Source organism: Scleropages formosus, chromosome 5 (genome assembly GCF_900964775.1).
Source record: "Scleropages formosus chromosome 5, fSclFor1.1, whole genome shotgun sequence".
Lineage (NCBI taxonomy): Eukaryota > Metazoa > Chordata > Actinopteri > Osteoglossiformes > Osteoglossidae > Scleropages > Scleropages formosus.
This window is the reverse complement of record NC_041810.1, coordinates 18,983,648-19,007,732: the sequence shown is the minus strand read 5'-3', so window position 1 is coordinate 19,007,732 and position 24,085 is coordinate 18,983,648. Positions and strand designations below refer to the sequence as shown.

General features: G+C 41.1%; 2 protein-coding genes across 2 annotated transcripts; one reads left to right on the top strand and one right to left on the bottom strand.

Moving 5' to 3' along the window:
* Positions 1-5,775: 5,775 nt before the first annotated feature.
* mlc1 (modulator of VRAC current 1) lies at positions 5,776-17,966 on the top strand. Its single transcript, XM_018754925.2, has 13 exons — positions 5,776-5,840; positions 5,980-6,095; positions 7,426-7,689; positions 8,374-8,463; positions 11,429-11,482; positions 11,769-11,870; positions 12,727-12,828; positions 13,353-13,424; positions 14,347-14,463; positions 14,563-14,619; positions 15,477-15,599; positions 16,317-16,478; positions 17,465-17,966. The coding sequence occupies exons 2-13, from the start codon at positions 6,084-6,086 to the stop codon at positions 17,543-17,545; spliced, it is 1,236 nt and encodes a 411-aa protein (XP_018610441.1). The 5' UTR covers positions 5,776-5,840; positions 5,980-6,083; the 3' UTR covers positions 17,546-17,966.
* Positions 17,967-18,015: 49 nt separating this feature from the next.
* On the bottom strand, positions 18,016-20,051 carry LOC108935949 (uncharacterized). Its single transcript, XM_018754951.2, has 4 exons — positions 19,955-20,051; positions 19,587-19,633; positions 19,059-19,351; positions 18,016-18,635 (listed from the first exon to the last, which is right to left on the bottom strand). The coding sequence occupies exons 1-4, from the start codon at positions 19,990-19,992 to the stop codon at positions 18,291-18,293; spliced, it is 723 nt and encodes a 240-aa protein (XP_018610467.1). The 5' UTR covers positions 19,993-20,051; the 3' UTR covers positions 18,016-18,290.
* Between the last annotated feature and the right edge of the window lie 4,034 nt (positions 20,052-24,085).

Here is a 24,085-nt window from a genome sequence, read left to right as displayed (position 1 = left end):
AATGCAGCAAAACAGAAGTATACTGTAGTTCTGTAGCTTCTTAGCTGACATCAACTGGAAGAGAATATTTGTCCTTGGACAAAAGTCTTAGTGTTAATTATGCAGCTGTTTCAGGGAGACTGAGAGTTCATCACAATCCCGTCTCGAGATGTTCTTTTCCTGAGATATGTGTTATGACGTTCTTTGCAAACCAGACGCAGAACCTCAGAAAACGGGTAATATTGTGTTCTTTCAAGGCATGTGGCAGAGAACCTGCTCTGAATATGCAATCTGAATATGTATTCTCAACCTATTTAAATGACATCAAGGTGGAACCATGGAAACTTTGTTACATCATTTTCCAAATGCAAAAGCCAGTGTTTGGTAAAAAATTAAGGTTGTCCATAAATTCTGGGATGTTCCTTAGTGCTCTTAACATACTGTCCCTCTATTCCATTTATTGCACTGTATTGAAAGTTATTTGGTTTTCAAAGTGCTGTGGGATTCATGCAAATTCTTTAGTGAGAACGTTCTGTAGGTGGACACTGAAAAGCTTGAGTTTCAGTCCAAACTGAGGAGGGATAGTTGTACTTCACCTCAGCAATAAGTCAGAAGTAATGTCCTAACGCATTGTTTATGATCTGTGTACTGTTTTTGGCTGGCTGTATATGGGGTATAAGGAGGTTTTGATTGTCTGGACTGAGCATTATTTTACTAGTTTGTGCTCTTCTGTATCAGCACTCAAGGGCTATTGAATTGCCATTGCTGATAGATTTGCTCTGAGTGTGATCCTTACAAGAGCGTGTGTTCGTGAAGGGCTGTGGGCAGCACCGCTGGGAGGAATTTCACAAGGATTTATCACAATCTGCCAAGTGTAAGGAGGTACTCTCATTGTGCAGTAAGCACGTGTACATACTGTACTTAAGTGTATTTTACCTGTTAGTTCTCTTTTCTTGTTTTTTAGATTGACATTTCCTATGAAATTTTTTGTTTTTTTGTTTGTTAATTTAGTTATGAGGTATAATAGTAATAGTCAAATTGTACTTGGGTGTCTATTTCAGTTTATCTAACAAAAATGAATTCATTTTCTTAGTTTAACTGGAAAAAGTAGATAAAGGCAAATATACTGAATAATAACTGAGGTTGAAAACAGCTGTCAGGTCACAAAACACTAAAGGTCCAAGAGTATAATTGTGCATCCTATAAAAGTCCAGAACAGGCCCAGATGTCAGGAAACATTTACATTTATTTATTTAGATGCTTTTCTCCAAAGCGACATCCAGTGAGCTCTGTGTAGTGTTATCAGCGCACACACCTTATTCACCGTGGTGACTTACACTGCTAGATACACTACTTACAATGGGTCACTCATCCATACATCAGTGGAACACACTCACTCTGTCACTCACACACTATGGGGAACCTAAACAGCATGTCTTTGGACTGTGGGAGGAAACCAGAGCACCCAGAGGAAACCCACACAGACACGGGGAGAACATGCAAACTTCACAGACTGAACGTGGATTGAACCCACATCCTCTCATACTACCAAGGTGCCGTGAGACAGCAGCACTGCTCCTGTGCATAAAGTACATGAATATACTTCATATATTCATGAAGTTATCAAATATGCAACAGCTTTCATGCATGTTCCACTGTGACTGATGTTTATGGCATTTCTATTATTTCTTCTTGATTTTCCATACGGAATTCAGTACGTTCTTACATTCTGTCACACCCTCTCATATTTGGACTGTGTGAGTAAACCCACAGGGACACGAATAGAACATGCAAACTCCACACAGACTAAGCAGGGATCTACCCCACGTCCTCTCGTACCACCCAGGTTTTGTGAGACAGCAGTGCTACTCACTGTGCCACCGTACCCCCCGAGTTACGTATCAATTAATACAGTTGGGTAATTTTAGTGGAATAATTGAAGGTGAGTACCTTGCTCCAGGGTACTGCAGCTAGAGGTGTGATTTGAACCTGTGGGTCTAACAGCTGCAGCTCTAACCATTACACTACCAGGACCCCTCAGTTTCACCCCAGACATTAGTAAACTGAAGAAATAAACTACACATTACTTGGGCTGGAAATTAGTTTCACTGGAAATTTCAACCTGACCATCAATGAACTGAAAGAAAAAGCAAGAAGAGCCCTTCGTGCTACTAAAAATTCAATTCAGTTTGAAAAATCAACTGAAAGCTGATTTGGAATATTGCAGTTACAGCTTTATGTGGCAGCAAACTAGCAACCGGTCGTGAATGAGAAATTTCAAAAGAGAAGAAAAGTGCGGCTGAAATCCCACGTGCGGTTTTGTGAAAGTGTCTTCGGGATGCTGATAAAGCGCCTATCAGTGCATGCAGGGTTGGATTAAGCCAATACCACTTACTTATGAATATCTGACAAAAGAGCCGTAACATTTTGGAATCCCAAAAAAGCGAGTGGCCCCCGACACTCATCACTTTAAAGACCCGAAAAGGCCATTGATGACTATAGAGAAGAGTCCCCTCAGCTAACTGCTCCTGAAGCTTCTTTTCATGCAGATGTGACATTTCTACTCTTAATGACTGCAGTCTTTATAAAAAGTAGAAAAAAACTGCAACGCATTCATTTCTGAACAATGCAAAATCCTTATATCCAACCATATCTGTCCAAAGCCTCCCAGTTCCCGTTATTAAAGAAACGACGCTGCCAGTGTTTGGCGCCCCCTTCTGGCCGCGCTACTGCACTGCGTGAACGAAGTACGTAGTGTGGCGTTACTCGTTCCTCACATAACGGGCTTCATTCGCTTCCTCACCCGCTTAGTGCGATCGCATCTGTTTACTGTTTTTCCTTAAAAATGGGTCCAGGGGGTTTTGTTCTCTTTCAGTGTCATACATATTTTCAGTTTATTGATGTTTACCTTTCTGCGCTTACTTTTCAACCGGTTTCAGGACACATTTTAACAATTTGGCTCATGCATGTTTATGATATAAAGAAATAAACCGCAAAATCACTGCTTCTCTCTTTCACTATAATCCAAGGGGACGCTATGCTGCTAAAAGGCATTCCGTAGTGTTACTCACGAATGTTTGACTGGATTACTTTAATGTATGATATGGGTCATTGCGTCCAGGATAATTTAGAGGTTAATTAATACCCTCGGTTTAGTCAGAAAATGAAATACCTGTTGTGGAAGTAAAACGATCACGTGACATGGAAAAATTTTACTGTTCTGAATAAAAAGCCTCTTCTTTGAAAAAAGGTGTGTATTTTTATCAGCCATCGTCGTGGTGTTTTGTTGTAGAGATTCCTTTATACAAGGGATGATTTACTGTTTTTTTTTCACTTTTTTTTGAACAACAGCTTTATGTCAGTTTGCAAACACAACTGGGACTGGAAGTGTGTTTGTAACCTGAACTGTCTGTAAGTCCTGCCACTTTGTCACAGTATATACAAGCGTAATAACACAGCTTAATCCGTCAATTAATTCACAGGTTCGGTTCAAAACATCAGATGAAGCTATAATAAATGAAACATTTGCTGTAAGACTTTACTTCATTTGTTCTACTTTCATCAACAGCTCATACGATGCAGGATCTCGGGGAAATATGGTATGATGCAAAGAACACAGCAGATGGGATGCCATTATTTTCTTATGTTTATTAATATGAAGAAACATTAAAGTCTACTTTAAAATGACACCACAACCTGTGGTATGTTGCCGTGTTATGGTCGCCTTATAAAGCACGGGACAGCGTTATGTTCCTCCTTTGCATCAGGTGGCTCAGGGCAAAGAACAAAGTGTGTAATGTAGGAAGGTGTTGGGGAGAAAGTATTAAGTGTTTGACTTTAAATACTGACTGCAGATCTCCTTTACTAAATATGATACAGCCAAACTGGTCTCAAGGAACCGACTAATTCATCACAGTAAACATCTGATGGGAAAATGGCAAAAGAATAAAATGACATTCTTTTGAATAATACTTTTTCTATACTTTGGTAGCTGCAAAACATCCCACTATACAATTTCATAAAATTACATGAGAACGTTGAAATTCAGTTAGACGTTGCTGGGCAAAGAGAGTTTGACCGCGTCTTCGTTCTGTTTCGCTGGAGACTTGGCAGAGTTTTTACTGGGGCAAACAAAAAGGCTGAGGAGGTGGGGGTAGATGGGTACCACTGTGTGTGTGTGTGTGTGTGCATGTGAGAGGGGGACAGAGGGAAAAGGCCGAGCCCAGGAGGAACATGAGGAGGGGAGGAATTATACAAGCGTGCAGAGGAAACAAGTGTGCCATTGTTCTCCGCACTGTTTGTGCTGCAAGAAGCGGGAGGCTGAATCACCAAACACTAACTGGGGACAATCAGAAGCAGTACCCAACTGAACCATGTTACACAGTACACGGTACACCCTCACCAGACACAGCCAAACATTGTTTTCTTGTTATTTCTTCTTACGCTTTGTAAAAAGTTACTTCTTCTTATTAATAATAATAATAATAATAATAATAATAATAGTACATTTCATTTCAGTTCACCATTATTGTCATGTACAAGTATAATGAAGTTCAACTTCTTCAGCTCCCAGACTGTGATGCATCATACAAGTACAGAATATGTAGCATTGCACATATAAGGAATGAATAAAAGGTATTAAATTAAAAGGATATAAATGAAAAGCAGCAATGCCACATAAAGCAAAACTATTACTGCTTTTATTATTATCAATGTTAATATTAATGTTATGAAAAATATTAATGTTATTTATTTAGCTGATAGTTTTGTCACGGGTCACTTAGAAGCACTTAAAGCTAATGTTGATCTATGTTTGAATTCATCTGTTATATCTGACAGTTTATAAACATTATCATACGGGCTCTATGGCCAAAATCAAAATAATATATATGCAAGATATACAATACTGCTTTACATAAAAGACATTGTCTGTGCAGTGCGTGTGGGGTTAGGGACATACAGCAGTACTGGGGGTGGGCTGGTCTTTCATGAGAGTATCCAAGGATACAGCAGCCCACAAATGTTTGATGAGGGATGTTTCACCTCCCTCTCTCTCTCTCTCTCTCTCTCTCTCTCTCTCTCTCTCTCTCTCTCTCTCTCTCTCTCTCACACACACACACACACACTTACTTTTATGATGTTCTTGCTGTTTTGTTTCTTCAGAGTCCCACCTTTGCATAAATCTCAGAATGGAGGAGTTGCGGTTCTCCCTGCCTAACCCTAATCCTAACCATTTCCAACCTCACTTGCTACTTTCATCCAGTTACATTTCCTCACTGCCTGTAAAAGACGGATATTCTACCCACTGTTGGAATTAATCTTTTTCAGACTGTACAATATACAGTATGATAAAGAATAAATGTAAATCATAATAACATAAAAAAGAACAAATAATAATGAATTTGTAAAAACAATAATATACTCCAACTGTCCTAACAAGTCAAGTTCTATTTAGGGAGTACAGACATGACCAACACTGTGTAACAGTTTACAAACTGTGCGTTACTGTCATTATAGAAGATATCTGAAATTCCACTGAGAAACAGTGAAGAATCACTTCACCAGTTATTGTTTCAATAGTGTTGGCTAATAAGGATATATCTGCAGGTATAACTAAAGAAACACAAGTGGCAAAATGCCAAGGGGTCCCCCACCGTACGATCCTCGGGCTCTTTGAGCCTTTTTATTTACTGTCCTGCTGCCGACGCTTCGAGGCTGTGATGTGCGGGAGGAATGTGGCCCCCACACCTCCCGACGGTCATTTTGACAAGTACGGGGGCTGCAAAGCGGAGGGTTTTATGTGCACTGAGAGCCAGCGCAGCGGGGAAGGCAGGGGCGTTCCGGCCGCCCCAGTCCCCAGCGTAAGCCCCGTTTCTGGGCCCTTCATTGTCATTCAGGAGCTGTGTGGCCCTGGTGCTCAGCAGCCTGCTCCTGAGACCTTTTTTTTGGTACTCTCTTTGAAAAGATCTGCTCTAAAAGTTTCTCCCCTTCCGAAAACAGAGCAGGAAAGCCACGGGAAAGTGAGAGCAGCTCCGTCCCTCCACAGTCAGCAGATCCCGCAGAAGACGCACAGAAAGGAGAGACACCTGGAGGGCTCACAACCCATGGACACACAGGTAAGTGCAGCACAGGAGGGGAGCAGCTAGAAGTGGGGGAAGGGAATGTGAGAAAGGCAGTGCGCAGAGAAATGGGGACAGGGATAAGGGGCAGGGGCTGGGGTTGGGGGTGGGGGTGCTTGGGAAGCAGGCCCGCGTGGTTTTCGGGCAGCCGTGTTACTCTCATACTTCTGATTAGTCAAACAAAAACACATTTCCAGCATTTCTGCCCTCCTGCTTAAAATCCTCAATTTTTCTCTAAAATACTAAAACCATATACTGTATCTTGCTGTGTCTCCTGCTGCGGTGCTGAAAAAGGCAGAGTGTTGAAAACAGACATCCAGACAGGTGCAGTGCGCTTTACAGCAGCCGATTTGGGAACTTGTTCTGTTCTTATTCTTCTATAGGTTACTTGATCTGCTGAATATGATGAGAGATAAACATGGTACACTTTTAAGGGCTCCTTGAATTAATGTGAAGTCCACACACTTAGTGGTTGCTCTCATAAGTGGTCCAGATTCGAAAGTTTGAACTTTCAAACGTTTTTGGTCCCGGCTCCAGTGTAATGGAATGAGCTCCCTCTGTCCCTCAGAGCCGCTGAATCCCTCTCACAATTTAAGGAGGGTCTCTTCTGTCCTGATATCCCAATTCTTCTACAACCTGATATTTATGACTGCTTGTCTGTCATTACCACATTTGTAGTACCTATGAAATCAAAGACTATATGTCTCATTAATGTATGAAAGCAGGGGGTCCCAGACTTACAAATATAGTTGGGAGCGATAGCTTGGTTGTTACCGGAAAAGTTTCTGAGTGACATGTAACGCTGGACAGGTTCTATAAAGAGCTACTTGTGTAATATGTGCTGGAAAAAACAGTGGCATTAGACAAACTGACTGTGCTTCCGCAAAAATGTGTCTGCACCCATAGCTGTTTGTCTCATTAGAAATATAGTACTTTTGTTTACTCTGAGTCGTATTTGGGAGAAAGTGTCGGCGCCACCGCTCCCACAGTAGTTTTTCAGATAACTGGAACATGTCTGAAAGGGGAGTAGTGTACCTGCCAGTGCCGACAGCTGTGCCCTGTGATGGATCAGTATCCCAAGCCCCTACTTAGCTTAGTACCCCATGCTTCTGGGATAGGTTCCAGACCACCGCGACCCTGACTCGCACCAGCGGTTAAGAGAGTGAGGGGTTGAGTGCTTAGAGTGGGAGATGCTGAACTTATCCACATTTCTTGATTCCAGCAGAGGTAATCCTTTCCCCAGAAGAACTACAGCATGCGGAGTTAGCAGGTAGCTTAGCAGAACAACACCATGTGAGGCCAGCTGTCCCATTCCTGTCCTTGACAGCTCAGAGTGGACCAGGTGCCGCTGGCCAGCCAGCTGGCTCGGGGCTCCAGTTTGGCACCGAGGGAGGAGCTGCTGGCCAGGGAGGAGTTCACCTACGACCGCATGCCGACGCTGGAGAGGACAGGTCGGCGAGCGGAGCGGGAGCGCCACGACAGGGACAGCTACACGGTGGACGTGCGAGCCAGCGACCTGCAGCTGCCCCATTCCCAGAACATGCACCCCTGTCTCAGTTACAGGGCCTGGCTCTACAGCGTCCTCATTGGGGTGAGAGAGGGCTGGATGGCCCACTTTCGGTAAAGGGCAGGTGCTTGGTTATAAAGCAGATGCATGTTTGGGGCTGATCAATCAAATTATAGCATCCACAGGAGACTCATACAGTGTATCCACTGAAGGCCCAGTCTGTGTGCAGTAGCAGGTAACACAGTGAAACAATCACTGCCTTTGGTCATGAAGGGCCCAGGTTCAAATCTCCCCTCCAGCTGTAGTTCCCTTGATTAAGGTACTTACTCTGAATTGATACAGTAAGAATTACCATGCTGTATAAGTGGATAAATCACTGTAAGCTGCACTGGAGAGGAGCACCACCTGAATGAATAATGAGTGCTTTTGATGATATTGTTAATAATAATGCTAATTAGTATTTTCTTAAATGCAACTCATCTAAAGGTGAAACAAATTTTCATGAAGCTCTCATCTCCTGCCCCTTCCACAGCAACATCTACAGTGGAACTAAAATCACTGCAAGGAGCTGAACTTGCTTTGGAGAAATGGATCTGATATAAATATAAAAAATAAAATGTAATGATACTTATTCATACCATGAAACCATGATGTAAATGGTGTAATTGAATGCATAACTTACCATGGCAGTACTTCAGATCATGCCTTTGTCTCATTCGACTGATTGGCCGTTGGTGTTTTAATGTCAGTTCAACGTGTGTCGTTCAGGGTAGTCTGCTCGTGACTGCTGGCTTCTCCCTCTACCTGGGCAACGTCTTTCCTGAGGCCATGGATTACCTGCGCTGTGCGGCGGGCTCCGTGAGTCCACTCATCCGGTACTTTGGGTCAGGGAACCATGCTGGCAGCAGGTCACCGTCACACTAAAGAAGCCATACATGGTGACAATTTAACTAAAAACAGTTGAGAAACAGTGGAGGCCTAGAAGGATGATCAGTTCTGAGTTCAGATGAGTTATCCTTTGTACTATAGAGCCTTCCCTCTCTTTACTAAGGTAATGCATCCAGAAAAACCCTTTGTAAGGTGAATTCTTGTAAATCGAAGCCATAACTGCCGTTAGTTTCAGAGGTAAAAATTTTTCTCTTCCTGAGCCCTAAAACTGACACCCATATATGGTAAAATATGACCAAATTGCATTAAAATTGACAAGTAGTCCAGCAGTTCTTCTTCTTCTTCTTCTTCTTCTTCTTCTTCTTCTTCTTATTATTATTATTTATAGCTTTTTGCCTGCAATTGTTCAGCTCATTTATGTTTTATGTTACATTGCTCTCCTGCAAAAGTGTGTGAATTTACTGTAGTATATATAGTGCTGTAAGTGAGCTTGGATAAAAGTGTCAGCTAAACGCTACTTAATCACTTATTTGCTTTCCAGAAAAGTGTCTGCAGAATGAATAAATGTAAATGTTTTGTGCTCCCCAGCTGTAACAAGGGATATGAAATCCAAATTCGTTTCTAGTAAACGCAAGAGATGTCTTGTCAGCGAAAGTAGGGCTCTGAAATCAAAGCTGAATTCTTGTAAACCAAACTGGGTGTATCTTGAAGGACAACGCACTTTCCAAACCACCATCTGTCAAAGGCACTGAGTTAGCAGCCTCTCATTTAGGATGTAGTGGACAACTTTCAGTAAGGAGCTCAAAATAAATAGTGTGATCTACAAGAAAAAGGAAATTTCATCACTGTGAAACTTGCTGTTATAAATACTTTGCTTTGAAAAAAAGCATTTGCTAAATTAAAAAATGTGAATATAAATACTGAAACTGAAAATTCTGTTTACTGACAAATTTGAATACTGAATGCTGTGTTGGTAAAAAGGACATTTTTAGATACTATACTTAAAATTACATGTTCACAGACCAAAAGATAGAGACATTATTATTTGGTATAATACTTGCTTTGGCCTTTTTCTGTTTTTATTTGGTTATGATAGAAACATTAACATTATTTAATTCAGCTGCAGAGATTATGTTGGTCAGTTTTACATGGTAGGTGGGGTAATGCACGGGACTGGAAACCGCTGGCTGATGTGGGCAAGCAGGTCCAGGTTCCGCAGGTCATTGCGGTTACTTCATTGGGTCCAGACATGGTGTTATACTCGGAGTGTGAGCAGATTGTGTACTTTGTAGAGTTAACAGTGCCGTTCGAGGATGCTATTGGGGAGGCTTATCAGCAGAAGCTGTCAAAGTATGCAGATCTGATGGCAGAGGCAAGAGACCGTGGGTGGGCTCAGGTGAGACCGGTGGAGGTGGATGTAAGAGGATTTGTGGCTAAATCAGTTACATCATTTTTGGGAGAGTTCGATATTAGAGGCCGCTCATTAAAGGCGGCGGTGAAGGAGCTGTCTGAGGCAGCAGAGAAGGCAAGTCAGTGGTTATAGTTGAAAAGAGAGCAGGGTAGTTGGGGTTGCAGGCTGGATGGAGGTGAGTAATGGTGGAAAAATTAGTGGCAGGTAGTGAGTAATGGGAAGCAGTTGGTGATAATTAAGGAGGTGTGGCCTGTAATTAGGGTAGTTCAAGTTGGTGGAGTGTTCCATTTTCAGTTTCTGCTGGTGGATGTGAAGGTGCAGTGTCCAGAAGGTATGTATGGAGCTGTGGTTTAATTGGTTGTGGAGTTGGTGGAGTTTATCTAACGTGTATGGAGGGCGGTGGGTCTGGGACGCCAGACTGCACTGTTGAGCCTCCTGGAGGTGTCATGGACCTAATTCAACGAAACACTGATGAAGGGAGGCGCCCACTTGACAACCTCAATGAAGTACTCATGTTTGTACCCTGCTAGTTTAGTTGGTCGGTGGCTTTGATGGTTTGGTGGATTCAGTGTGTTGGCTTGGTGGGTTTGTTAGTTTGGTAGGTTCAGTGTGTTGGTTTGGCTTTGTGGTTTGGTTTGGATTTGGTTTGGATTTGGTTGAGTTGGTGGTTTGGTGGACTTATTAGTTGGGTGGGTCTGGTGTGTTGGTTTGGCTTGGTGGATTTGGTGGTTTGGATTTGTTAGCTTGGTGGGTTTGTGGGTTTGGTGTGTTGGTTTGGTGGATTTGTCATTTTGGCTTGGTGGGTGTGTTGGTTTGGCTTGTTTTGGTTACAGTTTGTTTTGGATTTGTTAGTTGGGTGGGTGCGGTGTGTTCTGGCTTTGTTGGAGTAGGTAGCTAAGCTTCTTGGTCTCAGGTCATGGAGGTGTCTGGTTTCATGTTGGTTGGACTGGGTCTTTGTGTACAGACGTTGATAAATATGCATAGGGTATAACATCTTGTCCTGTGTATCTTGAATGTCTTTAGTAACTTCCTTGAAAAATTCATAAAATAATTTAAAGTAGTAGTAGTAGTAGTAGACCTGAGTTTATTAAAATAACCGGTTGGTAGGGGACCAATCTAGATATTATCATGATGAACAGAGGAGGATGGACCCAAGAGCAGGATCGCTTATTCAGAATCAAAGGACTATACGTGTTCTCATGGTCAGTCCATTGGTGAACTGAACAGAGGCGAGGATCCAAAATCATGGTCACGGGACAAGGCGGGTGGTCATTATCAAAGAAATGTGGAACGGGACTGGGGAACAATGAGGGGACAGGACTTCGAAGAGCAAAGCAAGGTAGGTTTGAGAACGCAAAGGAGGGTTGTGTCGAGTGAGATGTGGTCGTGACAGATATCAAGTTGAGACAAGGTTTTTTCAATTTCTGGTCTTACTAATTTCTTAATGCTTGTGTGGGGTCAGTTTTTTCCAAATCTGCCCTTTTATGTGGTACATCCTGTCCTTTCTCTCTCTGCCCATTTCAGTGTATTCCAGCAGCGGTGGTGAGCTTTGCCATTGCCAAGAACAGATATGTTGTGGTGGGTACGCTCTACACACAATACTCTACACACTGAGCGGAGTCATTCTGCAGAGAGAGCTAGGGATGTGTTCTACCGTTCACTTCTTCTATAGTGCTTTATACTGTGATGAAGTCGTCACCTATATTTGTAAGAAAACTAACTTTCACATGTAAAACTTTGACCATCTGTCATTCAATCCTTTTGGCCTTCAATGAAAGGAAATTTATTGTAGTTTTGCATGCCTCCATCCTTGCTGGTAATGGTTGATGGGATCACTGGTGGCCTCTGTGTCCCTGTCTGGCAGGTGTCGGATTTCCAGGTGATGTTCGTCTCGACGTTCGCAGTTACAACCACCTGTTTAGTTTGGTTCGGTTGCAAACTGGTGCTCAGCCCTTCTGCCATCAATGTAAGTCCATTTCTAGGGGTAGGTGTATGTCATATATCCCTCAGCATAAATGTGTACTCCTGACTTTTCTTCGGGAAAAGCCAACTTGCACGTCTGTGAGTGAGTGGAAAAGCTGCAAACGGCAGTGTTTTGAATGCAAAATTGACAGTAAGTATCATTAATGTCGCACATGGTGTAACATTTACAAATCCATTTATTACAATTCATTGTTTACTTATTCATCTGTTCATAATCATTATTGATTACACACACACACACACACACACACACACACACACACATTTTCAGAACCGCTTGTCCCATACAGGGTCACGGGGAACCAGAGCCTACCCGGTAACACAGGGCGTAAGGCCGGAGGGGGAGGGGACACACCCAGGACGGGACGCCAGTCCGTCGCAAGGCACCCCAAGCGGGACTCGAACCCCAGACCCACCGGAGAGCAGGACTGTGGTTCAACCCACTGCGCCACCGCACCCCCCTCATTATTGATTACATTTTCATTTAACTTTTTTTATTGCAAATGAACTTGCGAAACTTATGTAGTTAAGTTGTTTCAGAATAACCCAGGTGTATGAATTGTGATGCAGGTTGGTGTCTGGGGGATGCAGGTCCTATAGCGGTTAAAGCTTCTGCCTCTAGATCCCAACAACATTTCTGGTTTAAATCCCACTTACTGGCGTAGTACCTTCAAGCAAGGTACTTAGCCTAAATTGCTCCAGCAAAAATGACCCAGCTGTATAAATTAGTAAATCATAATAAGTCGCTTGGCGAAAAGCATCAACTAAATTAGTAAATAAGGTAAGGTGTACGGCCTCCCACTTAACAGCTTTCAGAGCTGCTCCACTCTGCCCCACAGATCAACTTCAACCTGATCCTGCTCATCCTGCTGGAGGTCCTGATGGCCAGCACCGTCATCCTGTCGGCTCGCTCCGCCGAGGACTGCTGCAACCAGAGGAAGGTGTGTGTGGATGTGTGTTTTCAGGGAAATGTGAAGAACAACATGGACATTTCAGTGTCACAGTGTAATATAATCATTTTATCAGATGTCTAAATCTTTTTAGATTGTTTCCTGGGATTTTAATTTATTGGTGCCACATTCTAATAATGAAACATTTGCAGCATGTAGGAGGATGGCACTAAATCAGCAATGATTTTGTTAAAGTTCATCGACATAGGATGTCATGCAATTTCAAAACGGAATCTATTACCGTTATTATTTTGCAGTTATTTCATTGATATTTTAAACCAAAACATGTTTCACAGCTTAATTTATACATGGACAGTCAGATTTGCTCAGAGATAGAATAGCTACACCCTTAGTTGGAATCAAACCAACACCATTTCCTTACATCTGATTTGGTTTTATTCCCTTAACCACTACTCTACCAACTATTTATGCTCTTTTTTTGAAGTTGTTTACATCTGTGTGTCTGTGCAATTCCATTTTCACCCCATCTCCTGTACCCTCCACCTCTCCTCTAGGCGACAGCATATGAAGGACCTGTGGTGCTGACACCAGTCGCCTTCCCTGCCCGACTCCTCAAAGCCTACTCTGTGAGTCTGTGAGACACGAAGACTTGGAAAATGTCAACACTCAGGGAATTGTTACCAGATTGTTCTAATCTCATAATTAAGTGAACCAGAGGTTTATTGGAGAATTAAAGAAGGTCCACCACCTTACATACTGTATAAACGTAATATGACACATTGCCTCCACAGTCTTTGAAATGTTGTAACTTTTGTAGGTAACATTTTCTACTAAACAAATTGTCGGTCTGCGCAGTAAATAGTTTTTATTTGTTCCCTAGAACTTCAGTCAGGAGTCATAGATGTTCATAGGTGAACTTCAGTTATGGTCACAAATAATTTTCTGTCTTTATATGTTTATCTACAATAAAAATAACTTTTTATCATATACTTTATATATGTGTACCTTTTAATTTAGACATAGAATTCTAATGGGTGCCAGGCTGATAGTGGATACTCTGGGCAACTAAGGCATAATTCCTGCTTTTAATTCCTTTTCATTTTTAGCATAAATTGTGCAAATTCAGTTAGTTGAAAAATGGATGAGGAAAAAGTTATATATAGTGGCATAATGTATTTATTAGCTTAATTTGTGTATAACTTGAGTAGGTCTATGTAAAAACAGTAATTATGTTTTTAATAACACTGACAACTATGTAAAACAACCTACCATGTATAAACTTGAACTGTAGTGAAGAATCTTACCCAGTCTGGCGGAGGACATAGGCATCTACAGGTATGGAAAGATAAAATTCATAAGTTTCATGCATAGTCATGTGTTGGGAATGCAAAATTAGTTTTAATTACCCAAAACTGGCAACTTTAGGCCAATGGCTATAGCTAGATTGAGAAAATCTGAAACTTACAATCAAAGGACCATTTTTATTTATTTATTTTTTTTTTAAATTTGTACTTGGATTTTTTGCTTTTTGCCCTGATGTTTCCACAGGTCATTGAGGTCATAGTGGGGATCTCTGCAGTGTTTGGTGGAATTATAGCGCTCAACATGGATGCCCTGGTCCCAGGACCGTACCTGTCCGTCACATTCTTCTGGATCCTCGTGGCTGTGAGTTGAGGGGCTTCAATATGGGGGCTTGTGTCATTACACTGGACTTAATATATGGCTTTTTGCACTTGTCTGACTGTGTCACTGTGTGTCCACAAGTGTTTCCCCAGTGCCATTGCCAGTCACGTAGCAGCAGAATACCCCAACAAGTGTCTGGTGAGTCTGCCCAGCATCACCTATATTTCACCATCGGACTCCTTCAGTGGGCGGCAATACAGATGGTCTTCGATCTACAACATATGTGACTTACGACGACCCGGACTTCGATAGTCGTCCCAACGATCTCATTATACTATTTTTGAATCTCGATTATATCAACTAGCTGTGCTACCACAAAATGCCATATTTCCTAATGACACAGTCAGCATGTCTATCAGCAATTGCTATTGATTTACAATAACCTGAAAAGAAAAAGCAAAAGGCAATAGATTTAGAAATGGAAGTGATATGTGAAATTAAAATTTAACAAAGCCCTATGAAACACAGTATCCATGCATGTTTGTTTATATATCCTGATTGTTTGTATAATGTTAGAGGATTTTTTTTTTGACTTGCAACGAAGTCAGCTTACGACAGGATTGTTGAAACAGAACCCCATTGTAAGTCAAGGACCACCTGTATAAGTCGTTCCCGATGGATTTAAATGGATTGTCATTAAACTGGTCTTCTGTAGAAGCCATCCGCATCTTTTTCACCCAGCCAGAACCCAAACACCCTCTACCGTCTTCTCTCCCTCCCTATTTCCCATTTCAAACTTTTATTGATGGAACATGACATATCATAGCCAATACAGCTATTTATTTTTCCCCATTAAAAATAACAGCAATTGAACCCCCTAATAATGGAAACATTCCTAACAGGGGGATTCGACAGTGAATTGACCCCATTAGCTGAGGGTTTCTATTAATTGGATCCTTTCACATGGCCCTGTGGCCCCTGAGAAGATCATTGAGCAACAGTTGAAGGAAGCTTTGGGCTGTACGATGGAAGTTTCCCTGTCTGCTCCCACACAGGTGGAGGTCTTGATCGCCATCAGCAGCGTCACTTCGCCGCTGCTCTTTTCTGCCTCAGGCTTCCTGTCGTGCAGTGTGCTGAGATTTGTCCACATCTTCCTGCATGAGGTGCCCACAGCCAAGGTCAGTGGCCAAAGCAAAAGCCTGGTCCTTGTTCCACCCTTCTAGCTGACCTTGTTCCTTAGTGGAAGCCAAATCACTGGGTGTACTCCAAAAATTCCCAAGAAGGTGGCTGATGGAAAACTTTTTGTGCTGAAAATTTCCTCTTTTATGCAATAGAACTGGATAGTCCTGTGATTTTAGTCAAACCCATGTAGCAATGACTTGTTGCACTTCCTCAAGCTGGTGTTATAACACAGCTGTGTTGTCACAGTGAACCTCTCCACTACAACATGTTTCCTGGTCACCAGTAAACCATAACACATGCTCTGCTTATCCAGATGTCATCTGTGGTCAGTATGTACAGCTGAGCTGATGTTTGGTGGAGAAACTGTAAATAAAAAAGGGGCAGCAGGTGGCAGTGTGGCTGTAGGTGCCCCCTTGCACTCGGTGGGGGGCTCCGGTTCGAATTGTAAATCATTGCTGTAGTGTCCCTGTAGCAATTCTGGGTAAGTAATTACCCAGAATTGTTACAGTAAAAAAAACTTCCCAGCTGTATAAATGACTTTTTTTTAAAAAAAAAAAAAACTTATTTCAGCATGGCAGAAAAGATAAAATGTAAAAACAATTATAGCTACAACAGAACTTGTTGGCATATAATAAGTTTCCTTGTAAAAAAGCATATTCTGCATGGGTGTATGACAATGACTAACAGTAATAAAAGTGTGTGTGTATCTGCAGCAATCTTATGACGTCCTCCTTCTGATCCTGATGCTGTTACTGCTACTGCAAGCCGTGCTGACTTTGGCCACTGTGGTGCACTGTGCCATCTATAAGATCCAGTACCATCAGGGGGTACAAGACTGGGACGAGGGTCCACAGATACCCTCACAACACTACGAGGTATGCAATTGGGGCCAATATCGGTACATTGGTAATAATCCCATTAGTTGTACCTTCCCATGTCTGCAGCCCTGACTGTGATCTCTGTAAAGCTCAGCTGCTGAAAATGTGCCTGGAATAAGAGAGCACAAGTGTCAGATGTGTTGTGTTAATCAGAGTACGCTGTAAGTGTCTTTGGATCATATGCAGACTGGCAGCGTTAATGTAGCATGAAATGACAAATATAAAGATTTGTCAGGATTTCAGAATGGGCATTTGTTTGAGGTAGTACTATTGCGAAAAATACTTTTTCCAGCCTTTTTACCGAGGAGTCTAGTGAACAGTCATATACGTTTATCCATAAAGGCAGGATCTGGTAAAAAAAAAAAAACACTTTGGAAAGCTTTCGGGCAGCACAGTGGCACAGCAGGTAGCACTTGTGCCTCACAGTGTCTGGTCTCTATGATCGGTATAAGACTGATCCCTGTTGGACTTTGGATCTGTATGGACTTTGCATGTTCTCTCCATGTTAACTTGGGTTTCTTCCTGCTGCTCTGGTTTCCTCCCACAGTCCAAAGATATGTGTTTCAGGTGAATTGGTCACTCTTCTACAGAGACTCACTTAATAAAGTCCTGATTATCACTTCAGTTTCTGTCCAATTGTCCCGGTCCCACTGCTGATTATAAACACTGTTTGTAACTGATATTCAACTTAACTTGACACACCTGTAAAGCTGCCTTTATAATTGTCATTGAATTACTTCACATGATAAGAATGTTTGCAAAAATTTATCCATCCCCTCATATGCTGCTTTGTAGGGAAAATGATGATAAAGGTCCAGTCAAGTGTTCATCAGTTGCAAGTCAAAGAATACACTCTTAGCATACCATTTTAAAAGTACCATCATACCATATCATTATACTACTTGCAGCTGGTATAGAGCTTTCTTTTAACCTGTGATCAGCATTCTTGTACTGATTTGTTGTTTTACATGATGCTCTCCTAGCGACATCCACCAAATGGAAGCCTGGCTGAGTTCGACAAGGACAAAGCCTGGAAGGCAGTGGTGGTCCAGATGGCACATTGACAGAAAGAGGAAGATGGGGAACCGCAGAAAGTGAAGGGCAGGAGGGAATAACAAGCAGAAAAGAGGAAAGAGAAAGAAGTAAGATGTATGGGGACAGAGAAGATACCCAGATATGTGTCTCTGGAGGTCCATTTTCTATGCTTTAACAATCCTGCTACAGAGAACAATCCATAGACGGGTCTATAGTCGCATGAGGGACCCTTAACTCTGCTGTATATTTTACAGGAAGTAGAGAACACAGTCGTGTGTGTGTGTGTGTGTGTGTGTGTGTACATATATAGGATGCACCTCTGTTCTTAACAGCATGGTTTCTGTATATTTAGTTTTTAAAGGATCACCTGTTGTGTATTTTGGCGGAAGCCGATTATGTTCCTTTGTTCGCTTTGTAGACTTTGTTTGTAACCAAACAAATTGAATTAAAAATCTGTCAGTCACACCTGCTGTCTTCAATGAAAAAAATCTACATCTCATTCAGATGCCTGCATACTGATTTATTAATTTAATTTTTCAGGCAGTCAGCACAAAAAACATAGAGGGATTCAGCATAATGTTAAGGAATGAATAACAGTATAATATAATTTAACATATACAAATTCAGATGACATGTAAAAAGTAGTAACTTCAAAGATAATTATTATATTGTGACTAGCAATAATTTAAAAGACCAATTTAATAACTATATATTAGAAATCTTCCTGACTAGCACATCCTTAAAAACAATCTTTTCCCTGTCTAGTCGCATTGCTCAGAAAAGGATGGGCTTCTCAGTGTAGGAAGACTGGAAGAAGTTCTTTTCATGCTCCATTTGTTGCCGAAAGATTTGGTGCGCTGTCTTCTTATTCATTTTGTGCTGGTAACCATCAAGAAGACCCTTGAAGTGTTTCGCTGGATTTCCTCCTTGATTGTCCCTCTTGAATGAATAATAGGGGTTGTTCTCGGTCATGTTCACATTTTCAGCCAAATAAGGCCAGAGCTTGGAACAGGGCAGTAGGGCAACCACAAAGTAGATGGGCTCATATTTCTTCATCACCCTGTGGTAATTATTAATGTAGCTGGCCATTGCAGGGCGGGGAACAATAACAGACTCGTTCTACAGAGGAGAAATGGAGACATGTTAGGATAACATCTATGTTCATTCATTTTGCTGACACTTCTCTCCAAAGCGATTTATGTCAGGCAGCTTATTTTCCAGTTTACACAGCTAGGTACTTCTGAACTAGAGTAATTTCTAGGACTTGTTCAAAGAGCAATACAGCGGGAGGTGTGATTCAAACCCAAGTGCAAAGGGGCACCTCCAGTCACGCTGCCACCCAGTGCCCCTTTTTTATTTTTGGTAAAGTTTTCCCACCAAACATCACCTTATTTTAAGTGCATTATGTTTTATTTCATTTATTCGTTTACTTTTAGTCTATGCTTATTTTCAGTGTCTTCTTGCTTGCCTTAGGAACTCCCTCAGTCCATAGTAACTTTACTTAGTAACTTTGGGAAGGAGGAGAGACGTAAAAATACTTACCGTTAAGGAAAAGTCGTTCAGTAAGTATGCCAAGTACTTCTCATAACTGTTAAATCGGCCTTTGAAAAATTGTTTAATGTCCTCTGGCATGGGCTTCTTCTCACTCATTTCACGCAGCATCGCTGTGACATTGATCATGTAGTAGAGATCCTGCATGCCAAAGATGGTGTATTTTTCTACTGGAAGGTTTCCCATCTGCATCGCCTGCAGGAATCTGGTTTGGAGCGTTGCATTCGCAATGTCTATATTGCTCTTCCAGAGATCCTCATAAAAACTGGAACTGTCTTCAACATCTGGAAGACAGTAGATTTTAAATGTTAGCAATGAAAATAATAAACCCCAACATACGTGAATGTCATGAAAATAGAAATGCGTACTAATATAGCTTCAAAGCAGTATAAGACAATTCTTACACTGAAAATTTGAGAAGAAATAAAATATATTAAATTATTTTGTTACTTTATTTGTTAAATTAAAATATAAGTTGTATAACAGTACATGTAGATGTTTTTAGAGGGTTTCACTTACCCTGCCCTGGTGTCCACTTTACATGGGCTGAGTCAACAAGAGAATAGCTTCAGAAAACATTAAAAAAGGATGTTAAGGTAAACAGTAAATAAAACTCAAATAGTTACATATTTACACAAAACTTTATAATTAGGAATGACTTCCAGAAGAACGTAGAGATTTAATCATGCATCAAAAGGTTTGGTGTTGCATTCTGGAAACTGCTTTGCAAGTACATGAGAAATAACAGATTGTTCAATAAAACTCTGTAAGTTTATATTGCCTCAACTTTTTTTGAGATGAAAACTATTTTTATTGACTTCGTTTTTAACAATGGTGACACCTATATTACAGACTAAACCAGAAAAAAAGCAAAAATAAATTCTTACCAGACCCCTGAAAATGTGAGAAAAAGAAAAGAGTTCATTTTGAGCTTCTGACTTCAGGTTCTCAGTGTAACTCTTCCAGTTGTTATATGTTTGAATGGTTTCTGTTTTCGAATTTATACTGTCAAGACTGATGTGAGTAATTGAAGTAATTGATTACAAAACTGCTTCTGGGAACATTTCACAATAATTTCCTCTTTGACAGGTCATTCAGTTAATTTCAGATCTCAATATTTAAAATATAACCCTTTGCATTTCCAGTTAATCATTATAATAAAAAGTATTAAAGCCTACTCAGTACACAATTTTTAAGAAAAAAAAACTGTGAGACTGATGTATGGTTCCAGATAGCTGATGAAAACGACTTAAGACCTGAACATATGATCACAGTTTTCAATCACACTGCATATATACGTACATGGAGATTTAGATGGGGCGGCGCGGTGAAGCTCAAGCGTATCACAGACCCCAGGCTGTGGGGTCGGTCCCCATTCAGTCTGTGTGGAGTTTGCATGTTCTTCCCATGTTCTCATGGGTTTCCTCCCACTGTCAAAAGAGATGTGCAATTCAGGTTAATTGATAACTCTAAATTGCCCATAGAGTGTGTGTGTGTATATATATTTATATATGTACAGTGTATATACATATATATGTGTGTGTGTGGCTACCCTGTAATAGACAGGTGTCCAGTCTAGGGTGTACAGGGTATGCTTCCAGGATAGTCTCTGGACCTCCATGAACCTGTCTTAGGATAAGCAGCTACCCATTATGTGTGTATAGTAAGATATTTAAGATATACATCCACTTACCCAGTTCATCCCTGCATTTTCACAAATCTTTTACCACTACAGAGTCACAGAGATCTGGAGTGGATCCTGACAAACACAGGACGCAAGGCAGGAAACACCCTGAACAGGATACCACACCATCACAACACACATACATGGCCACACACATATTTAAGACAGTGTAACATAAAATTAAGATTACGCTATAGCTGACACAGAACAATGTCAGACTACATTTAGGGCTGACAAAGTTTACAAAGAACCTTTTCAATATTTAAGGGTAAGAAATTTTCTCTACAGGGCCATCAGTTACTCTAGATGTGATTGATTCTTTGTGCTCATTTAAACTCTTAATGAAAATACTGTATGTCTTCTATATCTTTTGTCAAGCAACAAGTAATATGTATTGTAATAAATAGCGTAGTACTTTTGTGGCTAAGTACATTTGCATGTACAAGGAATTGGACATGGTGGATCATCATACAGACAAATTTCACATAACAAAACAGCATTAAAGAAACAAGGCCTGAAGAAAAAATAATAAAATGTACAAACAGTACAACTGCTTACAAGGAACTGTGGAAATGTGTGTTTCTAAGGAATATGAACACAGTGCTGGAAATAGTAGTGGGACTAAATATAAATAAGTGTAATAGATGGGACTTTAATAAATATATTACTTTAAGGCACATAGTATGTTACCAGTGCAAAGTCTTGGCTATATTTTGTTAATTAAGGAGTACAATCTTAAGGTCCATTCACCTGTGGATATGAATTATGATGTATACTTCAAAGTTTAATAAGGACACTGCTTGAGAGAAAAGGTTGTTTTGTGCCTTGTACGATTCTGTTCAATCACCTAACATGAACTATGAAGCAATGCTGAAATACGAAGAGAACAATTTCTGTGCACAGGTCAAGTATTAGGTAACCCGCACTACACCCGTTGAACGGAAACTTCAGCTGACGTAGGATCTTACATGCATGTCTTCTACACGTACGGCATAAATGGATTGTGTGACTGTGCCTTTAAATTATTCTGACTTTTTAAGGCTCACTTATAATTACTATTAATTTTATATTTTATGTATTATTAATATATAATTTCTTTCTTTGAGCATATAACCTGGAGTAACATTAAATATGTGCATCTATATTGTTAAAAAAAGGCCACTTTGTTTAGTTTCAGCACCACAGCTCTGGCTTCAGTTCAGCTGAGGATAACTCTAGAAGGGTGTTACACAATGTGGGACAACCCAAAGTAAACCCAGTGTAGGGTTTCCTACAGGAGACTCCTAATTTTCATCACTAGGAGAAATTGATCGTACAACAGAGTTAATTTCCTCCAACATTTGGTAGGATATGAGTCAGCAGTGTTTCAGATGTCACTGGCAGGAAAATGTTGAAGGACTGAGAGAAAAATACATAATGTACTGTATTCGGAACTGTAAGTTCCAGTAATGAAGTGCGGGGAAAAAGTGAGTTATGTGTACAGTGAGCTCTTAGACTTTGTGCTCAGACAGCCACCCACCCACACACGCACACAAACACTATTACTATCAGAGTTTGAGGTTATAAAACTTATTCCCATTTATTTATTTCTTTATTTATTTATTTATTTATTTAACAAAATATTCCTGCTAATAAAATTGTTCAACCTTTGCTTTGGCAATGCATGTGTATAAAATTAGTTGTGCCGATGAAACACACTAAACTCCTGCAATGTAGCATAAATATTTATATCCCAAAAAAAAAAAAACTACTAGGAAGGTGATTAGGAATTGGCAATATTCTGGTAAAGTTTTATGCAGCTACTTGTATGATGAACGTCAGTCCATATGGTAAAGGAAACAAACTAACTGTACTTAAGAATCACACATCTGCAGCTATGTCTCTTTCTCCTAATGTGATGCACAAATTGTACTTTCTATGAGATGTATGTCGCTTTGGAGTAAAGCGTCTGCTAAATGAATAAATGTAAATTTAAATGTACTGTATACTGATGGGGGGGTGTGGTGGTGCAGTGGGTTGGACTGGGTCCTGCTCTCTGGTGGGTCTGGGGTTCAAGTCCTGCTTGGGGTGCCTTGCAATGGACTGGTGTCCCCCCCTGGGTGTGTCCCCTCCCCCTCCAGCCTTACGCCCCGAGTTGCCGGGTTAGGCTCTGGTTCCCTGCGACCCCGTATGGAACAAGCGGGTCAGAAAGTGTTTGTGTATATATTGATGGATGGGCACCTCTTCTCCTGTGTATTGTTACTCTGTAACTCTTTCTTATTGTGTGATCTGTGACTATTGGTAAGTCCCAGGTGATGATAATATCTCTAATGTTGATGACTTTTTCAGGCTTATGATCAAAGTAATTTTCAGTGACTTGGACCCCCAGGTCCAAAAAGGGCAAGAGCAGAGCAGCTTGTAACTATGTGACTTAAATGTTCCTCCTTTGAGTGGCATTTTCTACATTTGCTATCCACCTTGGACTTCAAAATGTTCTTCTTGTGGTACCTGGTGCTCAGTGTCTAGTCCTGTGCTGCAAAGATTGCGTTCTGTCTCTCCTTTCAGTCTGGAGCTGCATAACAAGGCCATATGTTGCGTTTTCGCAAAACTGCTGGTTTATCACATTTGCTGGAGAACTATCCGCATAGCGGTTTGCATTTCAGCAATTCTGCTTTCTTAATATATCTTTTGAGTTGCACTAGCTTTCTCAATGCTTCCCTTTCTCAACATTTCTCTGTCCACCATTTTGTCTCTTACATTTATTCATGTATCTGGTGCTTTTCTCCATGGCAACTTATAGTGTTAACACACACATTGACTGAAACCGCTTGTCCCGAGCAGGGTCACGGCAAACCAGAGCCTAACCCGGCAACACAGGGCACAAGGCTGGAGGGGGAGGGGACACACTCAGGGGACGCCAGTCCACCGTAAGGCACCCCAAGCAGGACGTGAACTCCAAACCCACTAGAGAGCAGGCACAGGCCAAACCCACTGCACTACTGCATAATGTTAATCTACCTGCAATTATTTACCCATTTATAGAGCTAGAGGTAGGACTCAAACCTGTGACCTTTGGATCCAAAGGCAACTCTAACCACTGTGTTACCAGTTGTCTCTTGATATATATTCCTTCAGTGTCAGCCTTTGGATGATGGATCCATCTTTTGTATCTCAAACATTAGCCAGTCCACTATTTCCAAGCTTTTAGCTAGGAGTGGTAGTGCAAGGCATTTTATAAAAATCATCTTGTTCTTTGAACTTAGCTCAGTGTTGACTGTCTTCCTCACTCAGGTGTCTTTCATCAGGGTTTGCTGTATCCCATCACTTTCTACCAGGCCAAGACACCTACATGTCT